This window comes from Ictalurus furcatus, chromosome 14, assembly GCF_023375685.1.
Source record: "Ictalurus furcatus strain D&B chromosome 14, Billie_1.0, whole genome shotgun sequence".
In the NCBI taxonomy this organism is placed as follows: domain Eukaryota; kingdom Metazoa; phylum Chordata; class Actinopteri; order Siluriformes; family Ictaluridae; genus Ictalurus; species Ictalurus furcatus.
This window is the reverse complement of record NC_071268.1, coordinates 24,424,951-24,442,731: the sequence shown is the minus strand read 5'-3', so window position 1 is coordinate 24,442,731 and position 17,781 is coordinate 24,424,951. Positions and strand designations below refer to the sequence as shown.

The 17,781-nt window shown below is 38.9% G+C and overlaps 1 protein-coding gene across 1 annotated transcript; it reads right to left on the bottom strand.

Annotated features, from left to right (window-relative positions):
• Positions 1-969: 969 nt before the first annotated feature.
• Positions 970-11,660, bottom strand: LOC128618346 (fatty acid desaturase 2). Its single transcript, XM_053641905.1, has 13 exons — positions 11,362-11,660; positions 9,879-10,092; positions 9,512-9,622; positions 6,877-7,074; positions 5,554-5,655; positions 4,710-4,835; positions 4,501-4,561; positions 4,289-4,365; positions 4,072-4,169; positions 3,846-3,942; positions 3,215-3,294; positions 2,971-3,096; positions 970-2,770 (listed from the first exon to the last, which is right to left on the bottom strand). The coding sequence occupies exons 2-13, from the start codon at positions 10,086-10,088 to the stop codon at positions 2,719-2,721; spliced, it is 1,338 nt and encodes a 445-aa protein (XP_053497880.1). The 5' UTR covers positions 10,089-10,092; positions 11,362-11,660; the 3' UTR covers positions 970-2,718.
• Positions 11,661-17,781: the final 6,121 nt, after the last annotated feature.

The window sequence follows — 17,781 nt, the reverse complement described above, 5'->3', positions numbered from 1 at the left end:
AAGCAGCGTTTTCCTTTTGAAAGATATTCTTACCCCAAATTAAAATAAAACATTATTTGTCGACCCATATAATATTATTTTAATTTTTTTTGTTACCATATATTTTATTAAAACGGAATAAGATTCCTGCGCACACATCATTAAGCCATGTTTATTATGGCAATTTTATAAATATAAATGTTAAATCTAAATCTAAAAGTTTAAAATAAACCCCGAATATAAATGTTAAATCCAAATCGAATCGTTTTCCTATTTGGATCCATGAATATTTGGATTATTTGTGATTTTATGAGGTGAAACAATTACGCAGAAACACATGAAATGAGTCAATATTTTACATATATTTTTTAAAGAATGTAAAATAATAATAATAATAATAATAATAATAATAATAATAATTATTATTATTATTATTATTATTATTATTATTATTATTATTATTCACAAAAATAAAATAAAGCCTTTTTTATTGTTTTCCCATTTAAAAATGAAAAACGACTAGCTGTAAATAATATTTGATTATAGGGTAAGGAGTCATGAGAGAAACTAGAAAAGAAGGAACATGGAGCTAAACTGGCCTGCCGCAATGACTTGCTATCACGGGACAGCTCCTTGACTTTGTGGCTAGACAACTTGTAATGGGAGAAACGTTCCGCAGTAGCTTCAGCTGCATTTTCAGAATCAGACCCCAAAACTCATGTAAAGCAAAATCAGACCAACATCAGACATGAACCACAGATGATGTTTGCGTCCGTCTCTGCATTGTAGAGGGCTACCTCACCTGTATCTGTATAGTGTATAGTGGAGCTTCCCTGTACACCATGAACATTCTCCCCTAACGCTGTGGTGAGTCGTCCATATTCACTCAGTGATGCATTGTGGATCACTCAATGTGTGGATACTTTGTCCAAAACTCAGGAAGCTGAGCATGATTGGTCTATTATAGGAAAATAATCAACAAAGGGAAGGTTTGATGCCACTTTGTGTTTTATTCCTTACATATCACAATTGTCAGGGCTCACAATCTATCATACACAAGTTAAAATATTTAAAATACAATGCTCCAGAAATGACAAGAAAAAGATTAATCATTATATTATATACTGTAATTCAATTGGATGCCACTTGTATGTGGAGGCAGTGAGAGAAGCCTACATAGGGGTTCACAATAATCCATTTATTTAGAGAATGAGGTGCAGGTACAGAAATAATATTCCATTCCAAGTATGTAGCAATTATTGTCCATCCTCTTATTTTATATTTGCCTATCTCCAGCAACACACTATTAAACTCATTCTGGCTGCAAGACAAGTCCATCACAGGGCTGATACACCTGGCAGCAGAACAAGGTCTTCACATGTGCTCACAGCTGTGTTGGAAACACAACACAACACCTGCTTCGGTTTCCTCTGAACCACCTTCTTTAACCTTCTTTGTTTGTCAGAATCATCCCAAGCTCCTCACATCTAGACCAGAGACTGGGCAACTGGGCACAACACAGGACTAGAAGATGCTGAAGGCTTTATTTCCCAGCTGAGATGGCAAACCTCTGGCCAGATCTTGTACTGTGATCCTCATGGACGTCTTAGATTATAGCTTATAGTACTCTAAAAAGATGCAGTGGATGACACCAGTGGGAGGGAGCAAGAGGCTTACATATATTAAGCTTGCAGCAGATGCAACAACGTGGCTGGAGTGTCAGGACTCATACAGTGGAGGTAGGCTGCAGAAGATTTGTGAGTGTCACATATGCATCGTGGAGCCGTCAAACACTGTCCAAAGTCTCTGAGAAATCCAGCGGGTTGCTCTAGAGGTGGGACCCCACCTGGGCCCCAGGTCTCATTGATGAACCCTCAGGAATTGTACTGGGGTCATTAGTGAAACAGTGCAAGGAGGGTGGACGAGGAGAAAAAAAGGATGGTACCAACTTGATAACCCTGAAGATGCCATCACCATCCCTCCAGAAGCCGGTTAAAGCATTCTCAAGTGTGTGCAAACATTACAGGGATTATAAGATTTAACCTATGATATGCATAAATGTACCTGCACTTTATTACACACAAAATTACAGGTGCCTTTTGGATATACCGTAACAATATTAGTGTTGTGATCATGCTTTGTAGCCATTTTATCTTTCATGATCTCAGTCTCAAACAACAAGGATAAAATTTGGTTTCTCATAAGAAGATATGTACCAAAAATGAAATTTAAAAAAAAAAAAAAAATTAAAATTAAATAAAAATAAACAACAAGCGTGAAGAAGTTTAAGATTTAATTACCAAAAATTCTACCAAAAATTCGCATTGCATTTCAATGTGTTACTGTATCTACCTAACTTTACAATGATTAGATGTCTGTTTAATACAAAGAAAAGCATTATTAGAAAACCTATTAAAATATAAGGAGCCATTATTATAACGTTTAGAGAATTAAAAAATTTTTAAAAAGTCCAGCACTATAATTTGATTTTATTCGTGTCTGATGTTACTATCAGCACGGAAAGACAAAAGTTATTTTTTATCTTTATAGGAGAGGTTTGTGGTCACAATTCTCTTACAAATAAAGCTCCAAAATAGCACATCAGTTCCAGCACATAGGACAATGGATAATGAGAAAGATTAGAGATTAAAGTGTGAATTAAAGGCAAAAAAAAAAGGTTTACGGCATTGTCGACATGGTTTTAAACAATCGTTGAAGGAAATACAGGAGCGATGATGATTATTTGTGGAGGTAGGCATCTAGCCACAGCTCACCAGACTTCTTCAAAGATCTGAAGTGGACATGAATAAAATCTCAGTGTTAGGATGATCTGAAATGCCAAACAGGTATCTGATTTCATATCATCTCAAACAATCTGAAACTAATTTTTACCATTATTTTTTGGTGTTTCCTAAGAAACTTTGGAATATTTCAGTGTGTGTATTAAATCAGTGTGCATATATAAATAAACTGCAGTGGTAAATGAACTACCTGACAATGTCGCACCAGGATTGCCACAGGCCTTTGACCTGATACTCAATTCCATACTTCTCGCAAAGTTCTCGTACTAGAGGAGCCGCTCGGCTATAGTTATGGCGAGGCATCATGGGAAAGAGACTGGTGGAGGGTAAAAAAAGAACAGACATCATATAAGAACACCATACGCAGGCGTGTTCCTAATATTCATTCACCTATAAAACATAAACCCAAACAAAAACAATACTAGTCCACTTACTGGTGCTCGATCTGGAAGTTCAGATGGCCGCTGAACCAGTCATTGAACGCTGAATGCTCAATATTACAGGTAGCTCTCAACTAAACAAAAAGACACAAAAGCACATTTAAATCCTAAAGAAAAAAAAATGCTTCAACATACTTCTCTACTACACATACCTAAAAAAAAAAAAAGGGTTCTTTAAAAGAGTGTAAACAATAATACACTGAATACCATGGGAAAGTACTTATCTTGTCTTTAACAAAAAGAAAACAAACAATAGGTCTGTAATAGTGGTATTATACTATATTACACTATAATACTGGGACTAATACTGTAAGATATTATAATCTTTAGGACATCCTGATTGAGTTCATGAAGTAATGGTAGAGAGAGAGAGAGAGAGAGAGAGAGAGAGAGAGAGCAATGTTCTCATCTGCTTTTTTAATAGAGGTTGCTGTATTCTGCAAAATCATAACAACCATTCTTTCTACAGAACTGTAAATAATTATAGAACTGTATAAGGACACACTTGCTGTAGCATATGCACACTTGGCTAACAGCACTCGGTGTTATACAAACAGTTCTGCAAAAGCTTGAGTTGCTCATTGATTAGGAGCTAGTGATCCTAGACGCTGCGCCAAAGATGTACCTGCATGCTGAGCCAGTCATCATGTTTTTCATAGTCAACGTCCATGGGAATGTGGTTCATCTGGGTCACCCACACAAACCAGTGACTCTCTAGAAACCTGGAGATCACACCAGTAACACAAAGTACATTGCATTTTTTTTCTGTCATGTGTATGATTGCGAATATACACTGAATACTAATATGCTGTCTAAAATAAGGGGTACATAGAAGTCTGATGAAGTCTTACCTTACAACAGTCAGAAGCACAAAAGATCCCAGAACTCCATAATAGGGAACGTAACACGTGAGGTAACGTGCATAGTAGGACAGATACCATGCAAAATCCTCAAGAAAAAAAGAAAGAAAGATAATAACTAAAAAGTAGGTCTTTATATCAGCAAGAGGTAGTTATTCTGTATGTTTGGATATAATGCATAGTAAAAGGCGTTGTCATGGCAACTTACCACCCAATCCCGTTGCATATACATAGTTTGCAAAATGTGGAGGTTAAAGTACAGTGGTATGAGCAGGGGAGGGCCAACTGGGTAAGAGCGAGAGAGAGAGAGAGAGAAAGTAGCAAGGTGTGAGTGGTTTAAATGATAAACTTAAAGCTACTGCATTATTTCGAACAATCTATGCATTTATACTGTCAACAAAATATCAATGAATGACATACTCAAAAAGAAGTACTGGTGCTGATGGTTATAGGGCATGTTCTTCAACTTTTTAATCCCATACTGTAACGAAGAAGGATGAGAAGAAATATAGACAAAAAGAACATTTACAAAAAAAATTAAATATGAAGTGTAAAATCTATGAAGGTGTAAAGGCTAATTAATTACTGTACAGACATGTATGCCCCTGGTAAGAATTCGTTTAGTTTACCTCAACAGGCAGGACGTTTCCCAGGACCAGTATGTTCAGCATGTTGATGTCAGGGTCCTTAGTGACCACATTGGGCTTAGCATGGTGCTGAAAATGGCGATGATTCCACCAATTTGCAGAAGCCCCCTATATATTCATAAACACACACACACACAGTTTGGAACTCTGCTGGGAAAAGTCATACATCTTGGATGTTTTAGACAGGTATGTTTTAATATACACCAATAAGTCAAAGCATTGTGACCACTCACAGATGAAGCGAACAACATTGATTATCTCATAACAACAGAGCATATAAAGGTGTAAGATATATTAGACGGTAAGTGAATGGTCAGTTCTCGTAGTCAGTGTGTTGGATACGGGAGAAATGGGCAGGCGCGAACACCACAGCAACCGTGAAAGGCGCCAAAAACGTGACGGCCAGACGACTAGCGCCAGACTATGCGTGAGGATGACGAGGGCTGTGCTGTCATGTCAGAGAAATGTTTAACGATGGTTACAGAAGGAATGCGTCACAACACAGAGTGCATCGCATCCTGATGTTTATGGGGCAGACTTGGTCAGACTGCCCATGCTAACCCTTGTTCACTGTCGAAAGCGCCTACAATAGTTACATGGAGTCTGATCTGTGCAGCTCCACCTCATAATTTATAGGACTTAAAGGATCAGTCTTGGTGCCAGGTACCACAGGGCACCTTCAGAGGTCTTGTAGAGTCCATGCCTCGGCAGGTCGGAGTTGTTTCGGCAGGACCAACAGCATATTAGGCAGATAATGATAAAGGCTTTGACTCATCGGAGTATATCTATGTGGTAAATAATAGTTGTATGCATCTTGATCTGGTACCTTCAGGTGTCCAATGACAAATTTGTGCAATACGTGATCCCAGGTGGAATTTTTAAAGACTGACAGGTGTCCAAAGTCATGTTGAAGCCAGCCAGCCTGAGCCTGCATGGCAAAGGAGAGAAAGCACACATCAACATCTGGTCTCAAAACCACTTTTCCTTTATTTTTCTCCCCAGTTCTCCAACTTACAAATTCTCTAGTGACCCGTACTTAATTAATTTTATGGCATTTTTAGTTGGCTTAATTAAACTGCTTATGTGAACTTCTTATTTTAAGTTGTGGTGACAACCCTATAACACTGGTTGAAATAAATAGCTGTGTCAGTTAAATGTATTACACGTTCTATTAGCTACTGTCTGTTTGTTTAGTTCACCTAACTATTACACCATTATCAGAAAGTTGACTGAGCTGTAAATTTTACACTGTGCTAGATAATAAAAGCACATTATATAGTTATGTAAGAGAGAGAGAGAGAGAGAGAGAGAGAGAGAGACAAGGAGAGAGAGAGGGAGAGAGAGACAAGAAGAGAGAGAGGGAGAGAGAGACAAGAAGAGAGAGACAAGGAGGGAGAGAGAGAGAGAGACAAGGAGAGGGAGAGAGAGAGAGAGACACGGAGAGAGAGAGACAAGGTGAGAGGGAGAGAGGGAAAGAGAGAGACGGAGGGAGAGAGAGAGAGGGAGAGAAAGAGGGAGAGAGCAAGAGAGAGAGAGAGACAAGGAGAGAGGGAGAGAGAGAGACAGAGAGAGAGACAGAGAGAGAGAGAGAGACAAGGAGGGAGCGAGAGAGAGAGAGAGACACGGAGAGAGAGACAAGGTGAGAGGGAGAGAGAGAGGGAGAGAGAGAGACATGGAAGGAGAGAGAGAGGGAGAGAGCAAGAGAGACAGACAGGGAGAGAGAGAGAGAGACAAGGAGAGAGAGAGAGAGAGATAAACAGGGCATATAATGAATAATAAATTACTCCCTTACTTGCAGTAACTACTACATAAACATTATGAATGTTACATTTAACCTTGGGATATGTCACAACTAACCCATAGTATGGGGACAATTTTAACGTTTCACTCCATGTGTATAAGACAAAACCGTCTCAATGTCTGTTGGTGATATAGAGAGAACAGCTAGAACACTTAATAGCAGCCACATGCAGCTATTTTATATTACAGTTCGAATGCTTTAGGTCAAAGGGCTGTGAGACAGAAATGTAAAATAAATAAATAAATAAATAAATACATGTTACAGTCATTCACGGGGTCCCCTATGTACTAGAACATGTTTACCATGAGCACCATCCTGGTGACTATGTTAAAAATGAAGCCATCCTACCTGTGCAGTGGTCAGTAGGACAGTTATTAGAATTGTAATACTCCAGCCATTGCCAAACGTCCAGAGGAGTGCTAAAGACAGGGCCTCCAAGAGCAGAATGTGTCCAAGATACAGGATAAAAAACAGCGGACTGGTGCGGAACGTGCCCTGTGCCTCCAATTTCTTCCGCAAGGCCCGGAAATCTTCCACTAAAGCAGCCTGAGATAGATGAGACAAGAGACACGGCAACAGGAATTAATGAATGGAGAATGATTAATAGAGTCTTAATTATACATTTGTAATAATTAACAGTATACTTCATAATTATATATTACTGCGAAGTATGCGAAATATACCATCCTAAGACTTCGTAAGTGTATGTATGTAACTATAGGTCTACAACTGACTGGAGGTCCTCCAGGACTCGGGGAGTGTGTGGAATTTCCCCGTTCACTTGTTTCCTTGCAGATTACTAATAGAAAAAAAAAAATCTGAAAATACTGTGGGTCTGTACTATTTTACTGCCTGTTTTTCTTAGTAGTGACTGAACTTCTACAGACAGTATTGCCAATTGGCACCTCTGTGGGGGGAAAACCCCAGTATTTGGCAGGGTTCCATGGTCACAGTCACCAGATGATGACGTTTACTTTAGAACTCAGCAAGGAAGCCACCACGTTGGTGCAGAATGATCGAAAGTTTAACTTTCTTTATATCTAAGAAACCAAACAGTGCGTGATGACTGATAAAGTGATCAAGGAAAAAACAAAATCATTAAAATCATTCAATCCAGTTATATTGAAGTCAAATATCTCATTGTAACCTGTTTGATAGGTGGGAAGAACTATTGGTTCATCTTAAATTGCAGTGGAATGAAAGAATGTAACCTCAGTCGGGCAAACTGGGGCAAAATGTACTACCACTAACAAGCAACAGGTGGCAGTAGGTACAGAGATTTATTTTTTTTGTCCCAAAGTAACCTTGGCCATAGTCACATGCATTTTAAACCGTAATAGCCAATCGCTGGCCATGCCCGAACCAAGCCAAAAACCTCACCTCATGCCACCACAATAACTGCCTTCATTAGGTTCAAGCCAAACAACAGGCCAGATACAGATTCTAAGGCTTTACAGCTTTAGACAAACAGTTAAATTCCTCATTGAGTATTTCCTAGTGCAAGCTGGCCTGACAGTGCGTCTGTAAGGCCAAGCAAAGAAATGTCACTGTTTCAGCTTTGTCTCGAAGATGTTCCAGCATGTGGATGTTATGGCAGTTATTATAATCTAGCCAGTCTGTCCAAAATGTGGATAGGTGCCTACTTAGAACCTTTTTCTGCTTGTTAACCAATTCTTTTTGGGAATGTTTTTTATTAAACAATCATGGCAAGTGGAAACATTCCTTTAAAATACATCTGAAATTCAAGTTCTCATTCATCTGCGTTTTATTATTATTATTATTATTATTATTATTATTATTATATTCCCAATTCAATAATTTTCCGACCCACTAGCCAGCTCACCTGATTATACGACAGGAGGGGGAAGGTTAATAAAAGTTAACACATGTTTACTCTGTGTATACATGGTGTGTATACATGGGAAGACAGATGCCGGCAGTTGGCTAGTGTTTTATTTTATTTTATTCATGTTATGTTTACTAGTTTACTACTTGTACTGTGGTTCATTCTTGACTGCTATCAGTGGGTTGTCTTTATGTCTGTCAATCTATATCTATTAAGCTGTGAAAAAAAATACATTATAACAAACATTTTTTTCTTTCTTTCTTCATAGGCGAGATAAATAACCCTCTGAGAATCACTGACATACGACTTGCAGTGCAGAGGTTCAGAGGTTGGTATGTACTTGAAGTTTATGTCGATGCAATAATGTACTAGTCTTGCATATACAGTATATACTAGTATAAAGAAATGGTTCAGATTTGTAATTTCTACCGACCACTTGTATCCTATAGACGTCAAGTAGTACCCTTTATCTTAACGTGGACCTATTATCTACAGGTTAGTTATGGCTGAGTTTATCCAGAGTGATAAACATTAGGAAGACTAAACTAATTAGTTTAGGAATTGGGGATTTGAGCTCATTCAGCTACAAGAGCATTAGTGAGGTCAGGCCGTGATGTCAGGCGAGGAGGCCTGGTGCTCAGTCGGCGTTCCAGTTCATCCCAAAGGTGTTCAGTGGGGTTGAAAGTCAGGACTGTAAAAAGGACACTCTTCCACTCCAGCCTTGGCACAACATGGACCTTGATTTTGCACAGGCACTTTGTCATGCTGGATCAGGTTTGGGCCTCTTAGTTCCAGTCAAGAGAAATTGTAACGCTAACACATACAAAGACATTCTATACATTTGTGAGCTTCCAACTTTGTGGCAACAGTTTGTGGAAGAACCGCATACAGGTGTGATGGTAAGGTGTCCACATACTTTTGGACATACAGTGTTGTTATTTTTATCAGCTTTATTAAAATGATTAATAGCAATTATTGATAGATTTTGGATCATGTGACTGTCTATTGTGCCATCACAACTGAATTGATACCAGATATCATTAAGCACCGAAAGTAAAGTCCCTCTTAGTTGATGCCCATTTCTATATAATGTCTGTAATTTAAACACATTTGTGTGGTGTGTAGTTGCAGCCATACGTTTTTGCCGTGGTCTTCACTGGGCTCTGACGGCTCCAACTCTCCCAGCAGCAGCGGCTTCATGTACTTCCGCACGAATCGCAGATCCGGATGGAAGGCCATAAATGCATCCTGCAGAAAGCTGTACTTTCACTCAGGTGTCCACAAAAGTGCAACAATACATATCTTTATTTATTTATTTATTTTTTCACTAAATACTACAGTGTGCCTATCAATATCTCCAGTGATGAAGAAAAAAAAAAACGTGTTTTAATGGCCAAACAAACGTAACAGTGTTAATTAAACAGTGAGGATACAATGCATACATTGTCTAAAAAGTTCAGTTAAAGCATAATTCTAACGAATGTCTGATAAGGTGACTAGTTACCGTTGCATCCTCTCCGGCATAGTGCCCTAGAACTCTGCGTCCTCCGGGGTGCCTCTTCGTCCACTCAGTCACATTGTACACTTTTCTGTCGATCACCAGCCACTGATCACCCCTGCGATTGTGTTTCTGCACTTCTTCCCAGGTGTACTGCGTGTGTGATCCGCTCTCTGCTGACCCCAGCTGCTCATCTCGGTGTCCTCCACCACCCATCTCTCTGTTAGCAATCAGTCAACATGGCTTGGTCAGGAAAGTGCAAAGGCACTGAAGTTAGGTACCATCCCCCCAAACAAATAGATAGATAGATAGATAGATAGATAGATAGATAGATAGACTAACTGACTGATTGACAGATAGATAGATAGATAGACAGACAGACTGATTGACAGAAAGAGAGACAAATAGATAGATAGATAGATAGATAGATAGATAGACTACAAAAGTTAGTTCATTTAACTCAAAACATTTGAGGAAACTAATCACCTCAAAATTTTTAAAGTTGATGAATCGATTTCTTTAAGCCAAATACACTTAAATATAACAAAAAATGTAACTCAAACTTGTTATATTTAAGTGTATTTGGCTTAAAGAAATTGATTTATCATTTAAAAATTTTTGAGGTAATTAGTTTCCTCAAATTTTTTGAGTTAAATGAAATTATCCGGATTTACAGTGTAGATAGATAGATAGATAGATAGATAGACAGATAGATAGATAGAAACAGGTTCATCCCTCCATCGCAGTGTTCTTTGCTGTTGGTGTAGGGGTACCTGATTTAAAGCTTAACCCAATGTAATAAAACACAACCTAGTTATAAAGCCTTTTCGTATCAACTAATCAATCTCATGGCTGCGCACAACACCTGTCTTGAAAATCGGCACGCATACAAACCTGACTCCTGCAGAATAATAAAATATAATTAGGAAATATTGTTCTAACAACAAGTATTGAAAATGCAATTGATACAATTTCCTCGTTTTTTTCAGCATACACCACCACCCATACAAACAAAGGGCATATTGAGATTATTGGCCAGGATTGCTGGAAAGATTGGGGGGGGGGGGGGGGGGGGGTGTTACTCCTGCCTGGTTTTCCATGATTTGAAAAAGACATGCATATGTATTCCTAATGATTATGCATTTTTATTAAGAAACCAATGAAACTAAATTTTATCAACTGATGACTAGTTCATAGAGCTGTCTGGACATGATGTTATTTAGTCTGCTCATATAAATACACACAAAATAATATTTACTTTTATATCTCAGAAGTTTCCACTGAAAACAGTTATTTCATACAATAAGGAGAAATGCACCTGTTCTGAGGAGTCCGAGAGAGTTAGTTGTGATAAGTTTATAATACATTCCAGATCAATAAATATAAATAAACGCATTTTGATTAATATCCTGTACATTCTTGAAGAAATATACAATAGAATAAAAAGTCTTACTACAGTCGCAGTGAAGGCATTGAGAGCTGTACTCACTCGTTAGGGTTTTACTTCTTTGCCTGTGGTGGTGATGTGCATGTGTGTGTGCTCGGTGCTCGGTGATCAGTGTGTGTATTCGGTGTTATCAGTGTTATCCCCCGGTGCGCCGCTGCTCTTTCATACCGGCTCTCATCACTGCTCCTCTCCTGAGTTCCACACAGATCGTTCGAGCGCTTCTGCTCCAATCCGCGCACGCGCCCTGCAGCCTGCTGACCAATCAGCGCGCACTGTGCTTCCTGAGTCTGCCGAGTTTATTCTAGCGCGCGCTGTCTCTCTCTCTCTCTCGCTTTCTTTCTCTCTCTTTCTCTCTCTATCTCTTTCTCTCTCTCTTTCTCTCTCGCTCTCTCTCTCTCGCTTTCTTTCTCTCTCTTTCTTTCTTTCTCTCTCTCTTTCTCTCTCTCTCTCTCCCTCTCTTCCTTTCTCTCTCCTTCTCTCTCTCTCTGTCTCTCTCTATCTCTCTCTCTTTCTTTCTCTCTCTCTTTCCCTGTCTCTCTCTCCCTGTCTCCCCCTCTCTCTCTTTCTCCTCCCCCCCTCTCACTCTCTCTTTTAAAGGACTGTTAAAAGTCTCTCTCTCTCTCTCTCTCTCTCTCTCTCTCTCTCTCTCTCTTTCTCTCTCTCTCAGTATGTGTGTGAGAAAGTGTGTCTGTTACATAAAATAAGATATTTGAGTATTCATGGTTTCATCAGTTGTTTTTTCCTTTGATTGCAAAGTGTCCCATGAGAATCCTTTCACATTATGGAAAATTTAAATATGTATGTATGTATGATTTATTTATTTATTTATCTACAAACAGATCACTCACTCAAGCAAAATGTGAATGCAAAAACATGCCATAGCTTGCTATAAAACAGGTTATTCTTCAATTCAGTTCAATTATATTTGTATAGCGCTTTTAACAATAGACATTGTCTCAAAGCAGCTTTACAGAAACATATAAACACAGGATAGAGATTTTAAGTGTGTGAATTTATCCCTATTGAGCGAGCTGGTGGTGACGGTGGTGAGAGAAAACTCCCTAAGATGTTAAGAGGAAGAAACCTTGAGATGAACCAGACTCAGAAGGCAACCCGTCCTCATCTGGGTAACAACGGATAGTGTGAAAATAAAAGAAAGTTCATTATGGTTTATATGAAGTCTGGTTTGTTGAACTAGTCCACTGTTCACTAAAGGAGACCTGAGGGCAAAACTGCACGTGGTAATTGCAGTCCTAACACCATGCAGCAACCGTAGTCCCAGCAACCACAGCGAGAATATCCATGTGGAATTCGAGGTCCAAAACCATTTCCATGGCACTTCAAGCGGCACCGTCCTCAGCAATATCCAGGCTGCACTGCTCAGTAGTAGGACATCAGGATGGATCAGGCAGGTCCGAAGAGCAGAAAGGGTCAGGATCACTAGCATCTCCATAATATCATAATGTGGCTCCATAATGTGGCTTGACAGAAGGAGAGAGGGAGAGGGAGGTAAAGAGAGGGGTTTGTTAGGTCTGCTTACTACCCCGTAATGGATAAGACTGTGTACTTTGCATAGAAAAAGGTTTAATCATGGTAAGCTTGAGTAAACAAATATGTTTTCAGCCTGGACTTAAACACTGAGACTGTGTCTGAGTCCCGAACACTAATTGGAAGGCTGTTCCATAACTGTGGGGCTTTGTAAGAGAAAGCTCTTCCCCCTGCTGTAGCCTTCACTATTCGAGATACCAACAAATAGCCTGCATCTTTTGATCGCAGTAGGCGTGGCAGATCATAAAAGACCAAAAGTTCACTCAGGTACTATGGCGTGAGACCATTCAGTGCTTTATAGGTCAGTAGTAGTATTTTATAATCAATGCGAGATTTCACTGGGAGCCAATGCAGTGTGGATAAGATCGGGGTGATGTGGTCGTATCTTCTGGTTCTAGTACGGACTCTAGCAGCTGCATTCTGGACTAACTGGAGCTTGTTTATGCTCCTACTGGAACATCCAGACAGTAAGGCATTTCAATAATCCAACCTAGAGGTGACGAAAGCTGAACTAATATTTCTGCATCAAGTAGAGACATTATATTTCTTATCTTAGCAATATTTCTGAGATGAAAGAAGGCTATCCTAGTAATATTATCTACACGAGCGTCAAATGAAAGACTGGAGTCAGTAATCACACCAAGGTCTTTTACTGTTGAACATGATGAAACGGAAAGTCCATCCAGAGTTACTATGTAATCAGAAAGCTTACTTCTAGCTGCATGTAATCCTGGTACAAGTACAAGTACTTCTGTCTTTTCAGAAACATATAAACACAGAATAGAGATTTTAAGTGAGTGAATTTATCCCTATTGAGCGAGCGTGTGCGACGGTGGCGAGGAAAAACTCCCTAAGATGATATGAGGAAGAAACCTTGAGAGGAACCAGACTCAGAAGGGAACCCGTCCTCATCTGGGTAACAACGGATAGTGTGAAAGTTAAAGAAAGTTCATTATGGTGTTTATATGAAGTCTGTTTGGTTGAACTAGTCCACTGTTCACTAAAAGAGACCTGAGTGCAAAACTGCATGTGGTAAGTGCAGTCCCAAGGCCATCACTTCAACCGTAGTCCCAGCAACCACAACGAAAATGTCCGTGGGAAATGAGGTCCAAAACTATTTCCTGGTACTTCAAGCGGTACCATCCTCAGCAATCTCCAGGCTGTAGCCTCCAGTATGACCAATAGTATCAAAAACTGCACTAAGGTCAAGTAACACAAGCAAGGAGACACAACTGATCAGAGGCCAGTAGTAGGTCATTTACTACTTTAACCAGCGCTGTCTCTGTGCTATGATGAGGTCTAAATCCTGACTGATACATTTCATGAATGTTGTTCCTATGCCAGTACGAGCATAGCTGCTGTGCTACAACCTTTTCTAAGATCTTGGAGATAAAAGGGAGATTTGATATTGGTCTATAGCTGGACAGTTGAGAGGGGTCAAGGTCAGGTTTTTTAAAAAGGGTTTGATAACTGCTAGCTTAAATGATTTTGGTACATAGCCAGTGCTAAGGGAAGAATTGTTTTTTTTTTTAGAAGGGTTTCGATTACTCCCAGAATATTCTGTTTAAAGAAACATGTAGGTAAAGGATCTAGTATACAAGTTGATGATTTCGCTGAAGAGATTAATGAAATTAGTTCGATCTCTCAAAGGGGAGTAAAACATTCTAAATGTTGATCAGATATTGCTATATTATTATCTACAGGGTTAGTTATAAGACTGTCTGTTTTTTTTTATCTAATATTTTCAACTTTACCAATTAAAACATTTATGAAATCATCACTACTATATAGTGAATGTGTGTCTGTTTCTGTGGTCGACTTATTCCTAGTTAATTTTGTTACCGTGTTGAATTGGATTGTTTTTGTTATCTCCTATTAAGGTGGAGAGATAGACTTTTCTAGCATCACTAAGAGATTCTCTATAGTTCAGGAGGCTCTCCTTCCATGCTGTTCAAAATATTACCAATTTGGTTTGACGCCATTTATGTTCTAATTGTCGAGTGGTCTATTTTAAGGTGCGCGTTTGATCGTTATATCAGGGTGCTAGCTTTTTCTCTCTAATTATTTTTCTTTTAAGTGGAGCTACCTTATCTAGCGTCTAACAGAACGTTGAGCATTCATTCGCCTGATCGAGTTCTATGGGATCAGACGGTGATCCAAATCTAATTGATGTCTCTGGGAGGTTATTGATGAAGCTCGGTGCAGTAGCTAACGTGAAAGTACGTTTTATGCAGTAGTGTGGCAAAGTGCAAATATTATTTAGAAACAACCAGGTTTGTAATCAGATCTGCAAATTCACTAAGGAATTCAGAATATGGCCCTGGGGGTCTGTAAATAATAATTAGCGGAATTTATTTATTTTTAGTGGCTACATATGTTATACTGGTATAAAGTACTTCAAAAGTGTTGAATTTATGACTAGGTTTTTGTGTGACGCCTAGATTATGACTATAGATGAGTGCAACACCTCCTCCTCTACTAGTTAGACGAGGCTGATGTATATAACTCTATTCAGGAGGACTGGCTTCATTTAGTGCTATGTACTCGTTTGGTTTAATCCAAGTTTCCGTTAAACACATTATATTAAATTCCTGATCAGTAGTGATTACGTTAACAATAAGAGCCTTAGACGTAAGAGATTTAATATTTAACAGTCCTAGCTTCAGATCAAAGGTGCTGGCTGTGCATTCAGTATGATCTATTTTTATGTTAATTAGGTTACTAAATAAACTTTCTGAAATTTTCTATGTATTTGTTTAGCTTGGGGAACAGACACAGACTCGATAGGATGGACTACAAATGCTGAATTATTATTTGAACATTTATAATAATGAATATGTTGTTGATGTTGGAAGTTGTACTTACGGCAGGCGGTCACATGGTGTGTAGCGTCTTGGAGACGTTATCTGACAGGAGTTCTGCTCTGTCTGCTGGGGTGCAGGTCATCAGGACGCTCGCAGAAAAGATTCCAATTATTACCAAAGAGCAGATTCTGTTCGTTACACCATGATATTAACCATTCATTTATATGAAACATTTGCACATTTGTAAAACCAGTAAGTGTTTCACGCACGTCTCAAGACACCAGTGGTTCCGTTTTTGTTTTGTTTTTTATGCTGGAAGTAGACCTTGCAGGTGAAGTTTACTTCAGCTACAGCAGCAACACTGGCCAATGGAGAAAAGGGGTTTGATATTTGATCAATTGCGCCTCATTTACCAAGCTGGATATGAACGGTTTTGTGCGTAAAGCGTTCATAGGAGCATTGACACAAGTAAAGGGGTTTGTTATAGAAAAACTGAAAAAAACCCCAACAACTGCGATTTCAGTGAATAGAAATGGTTCGCTATCAGAACAATGCTGATCTGACAGACCCTCAAGAAAACCAGCTGAGTTCGTCTGGCTCTTCGTTCAGTCTTCGTCGACTGCTAGGATCTAGCTCTGACTGCTACCTTACTGTCATCTACATTTGACCCAGGACGAACAAAAATGCTGATCATGCTCACTTCGAGTGTTAACTCACCTCTCAATGAACTACAAATACAGCTAAAACGAGCCAAAGGATGCTCTCTGTGACATAGGTTTTACTGTATCTATTTCACTCATCCACAAGTTTATCATTTTGTAAATCTATTCATGGAACAGAAATACGGTTCATTTGAAGTAATACATAAACGCACATATCTATAGCTACTCGTCATCAGTGCTAGCGTGCGTGTCAAACATTTACATTAACATACTCAGCTTGGAAATCCTTCATTGCTGAGTTTTCTCCAACAATTCTGGATAAAATAGTCTCAGCAGTGTTGACAAAGATGAGGTAAAAATAAAAAATAAAAATAAATCCTCTTCCCATTGCGATAAAAGTGTTTCAATCGGCTGTAAGGCTTACCGGAAATCATTTTAGCTTGCATCTGCATTCTTTTGTGAAAAGGGCCCATTACAGTGTTATCAGTTGTACCAGTTGCCCCTTGCAATTATCGTCAAAGTACTTTATTGCAAGGTGTGATATCCAAATGATATGGATAAAATTATGAGGCCTGCAAAAAGTCTTGGATTATTACAGTGTAAGAATCAATAAATATAATGCTGATGTTCTAGCATCACACAGAAATGTCCAAGTCTCACCTTTTCTTCTGTGGATAATCACCTGGATACTGGATTTATAGAATCTAAGTACTTCTGCTGTAATCATAAAGACTGTTATGGACTTATCCCAGGACTCTTGTTTACAATATGCGTATACTGAACATACTAAACACACTTACTACTGCCTTTACTCTTCTACCACTGTGTGCTGTAGTGATTTATAATCCCACTATCTGGCGTCACACAGAATAAGACGGGTTCCCGTTTGAGTTTGGTTCCTCTCAAGGTTTCTTCCTCTCAGGGAGTAGTTTTTTCTTGCCACTCTCACCTCTGGCTTGTTCAGCAGGGATATTAATCGACATCCAGATATCTGATCAATTGCGCCTCATTTATCAAGCTGGATACGTACGGTTTTGTGCGCAAATCTTTCATAGGAGCATTGACGTGAGAAATTCGGAAAAATATTCGGAAAGTTCGGAAAAACGAATCCACATGAAGTCGTGCTCCTGAGTGTGTGTTCATGTACGCATAAGAAGGTTAACTAAAGTAAACCTCAGTTAATCAGCTTTAAATCATATCAACTGCAATGAGTTACTGCACTTTTATGTACAGAATAAACCGTCAAGTTTAAATATCTTACGTATTTTTAGTAACACGCACAAATTTTGTGAAACTTTTTGTGAAACGTTTCAAATGAATGGCATCAACTAAAGAAAAGTTAAATATAAAAAAAAAATAATGAAAGCAAGTCAACATAGACGCAGGAATTAAAACAAAACAATGACGACATTCAATACGAGAACGCTGCTGTATAAACGGAAGACCGA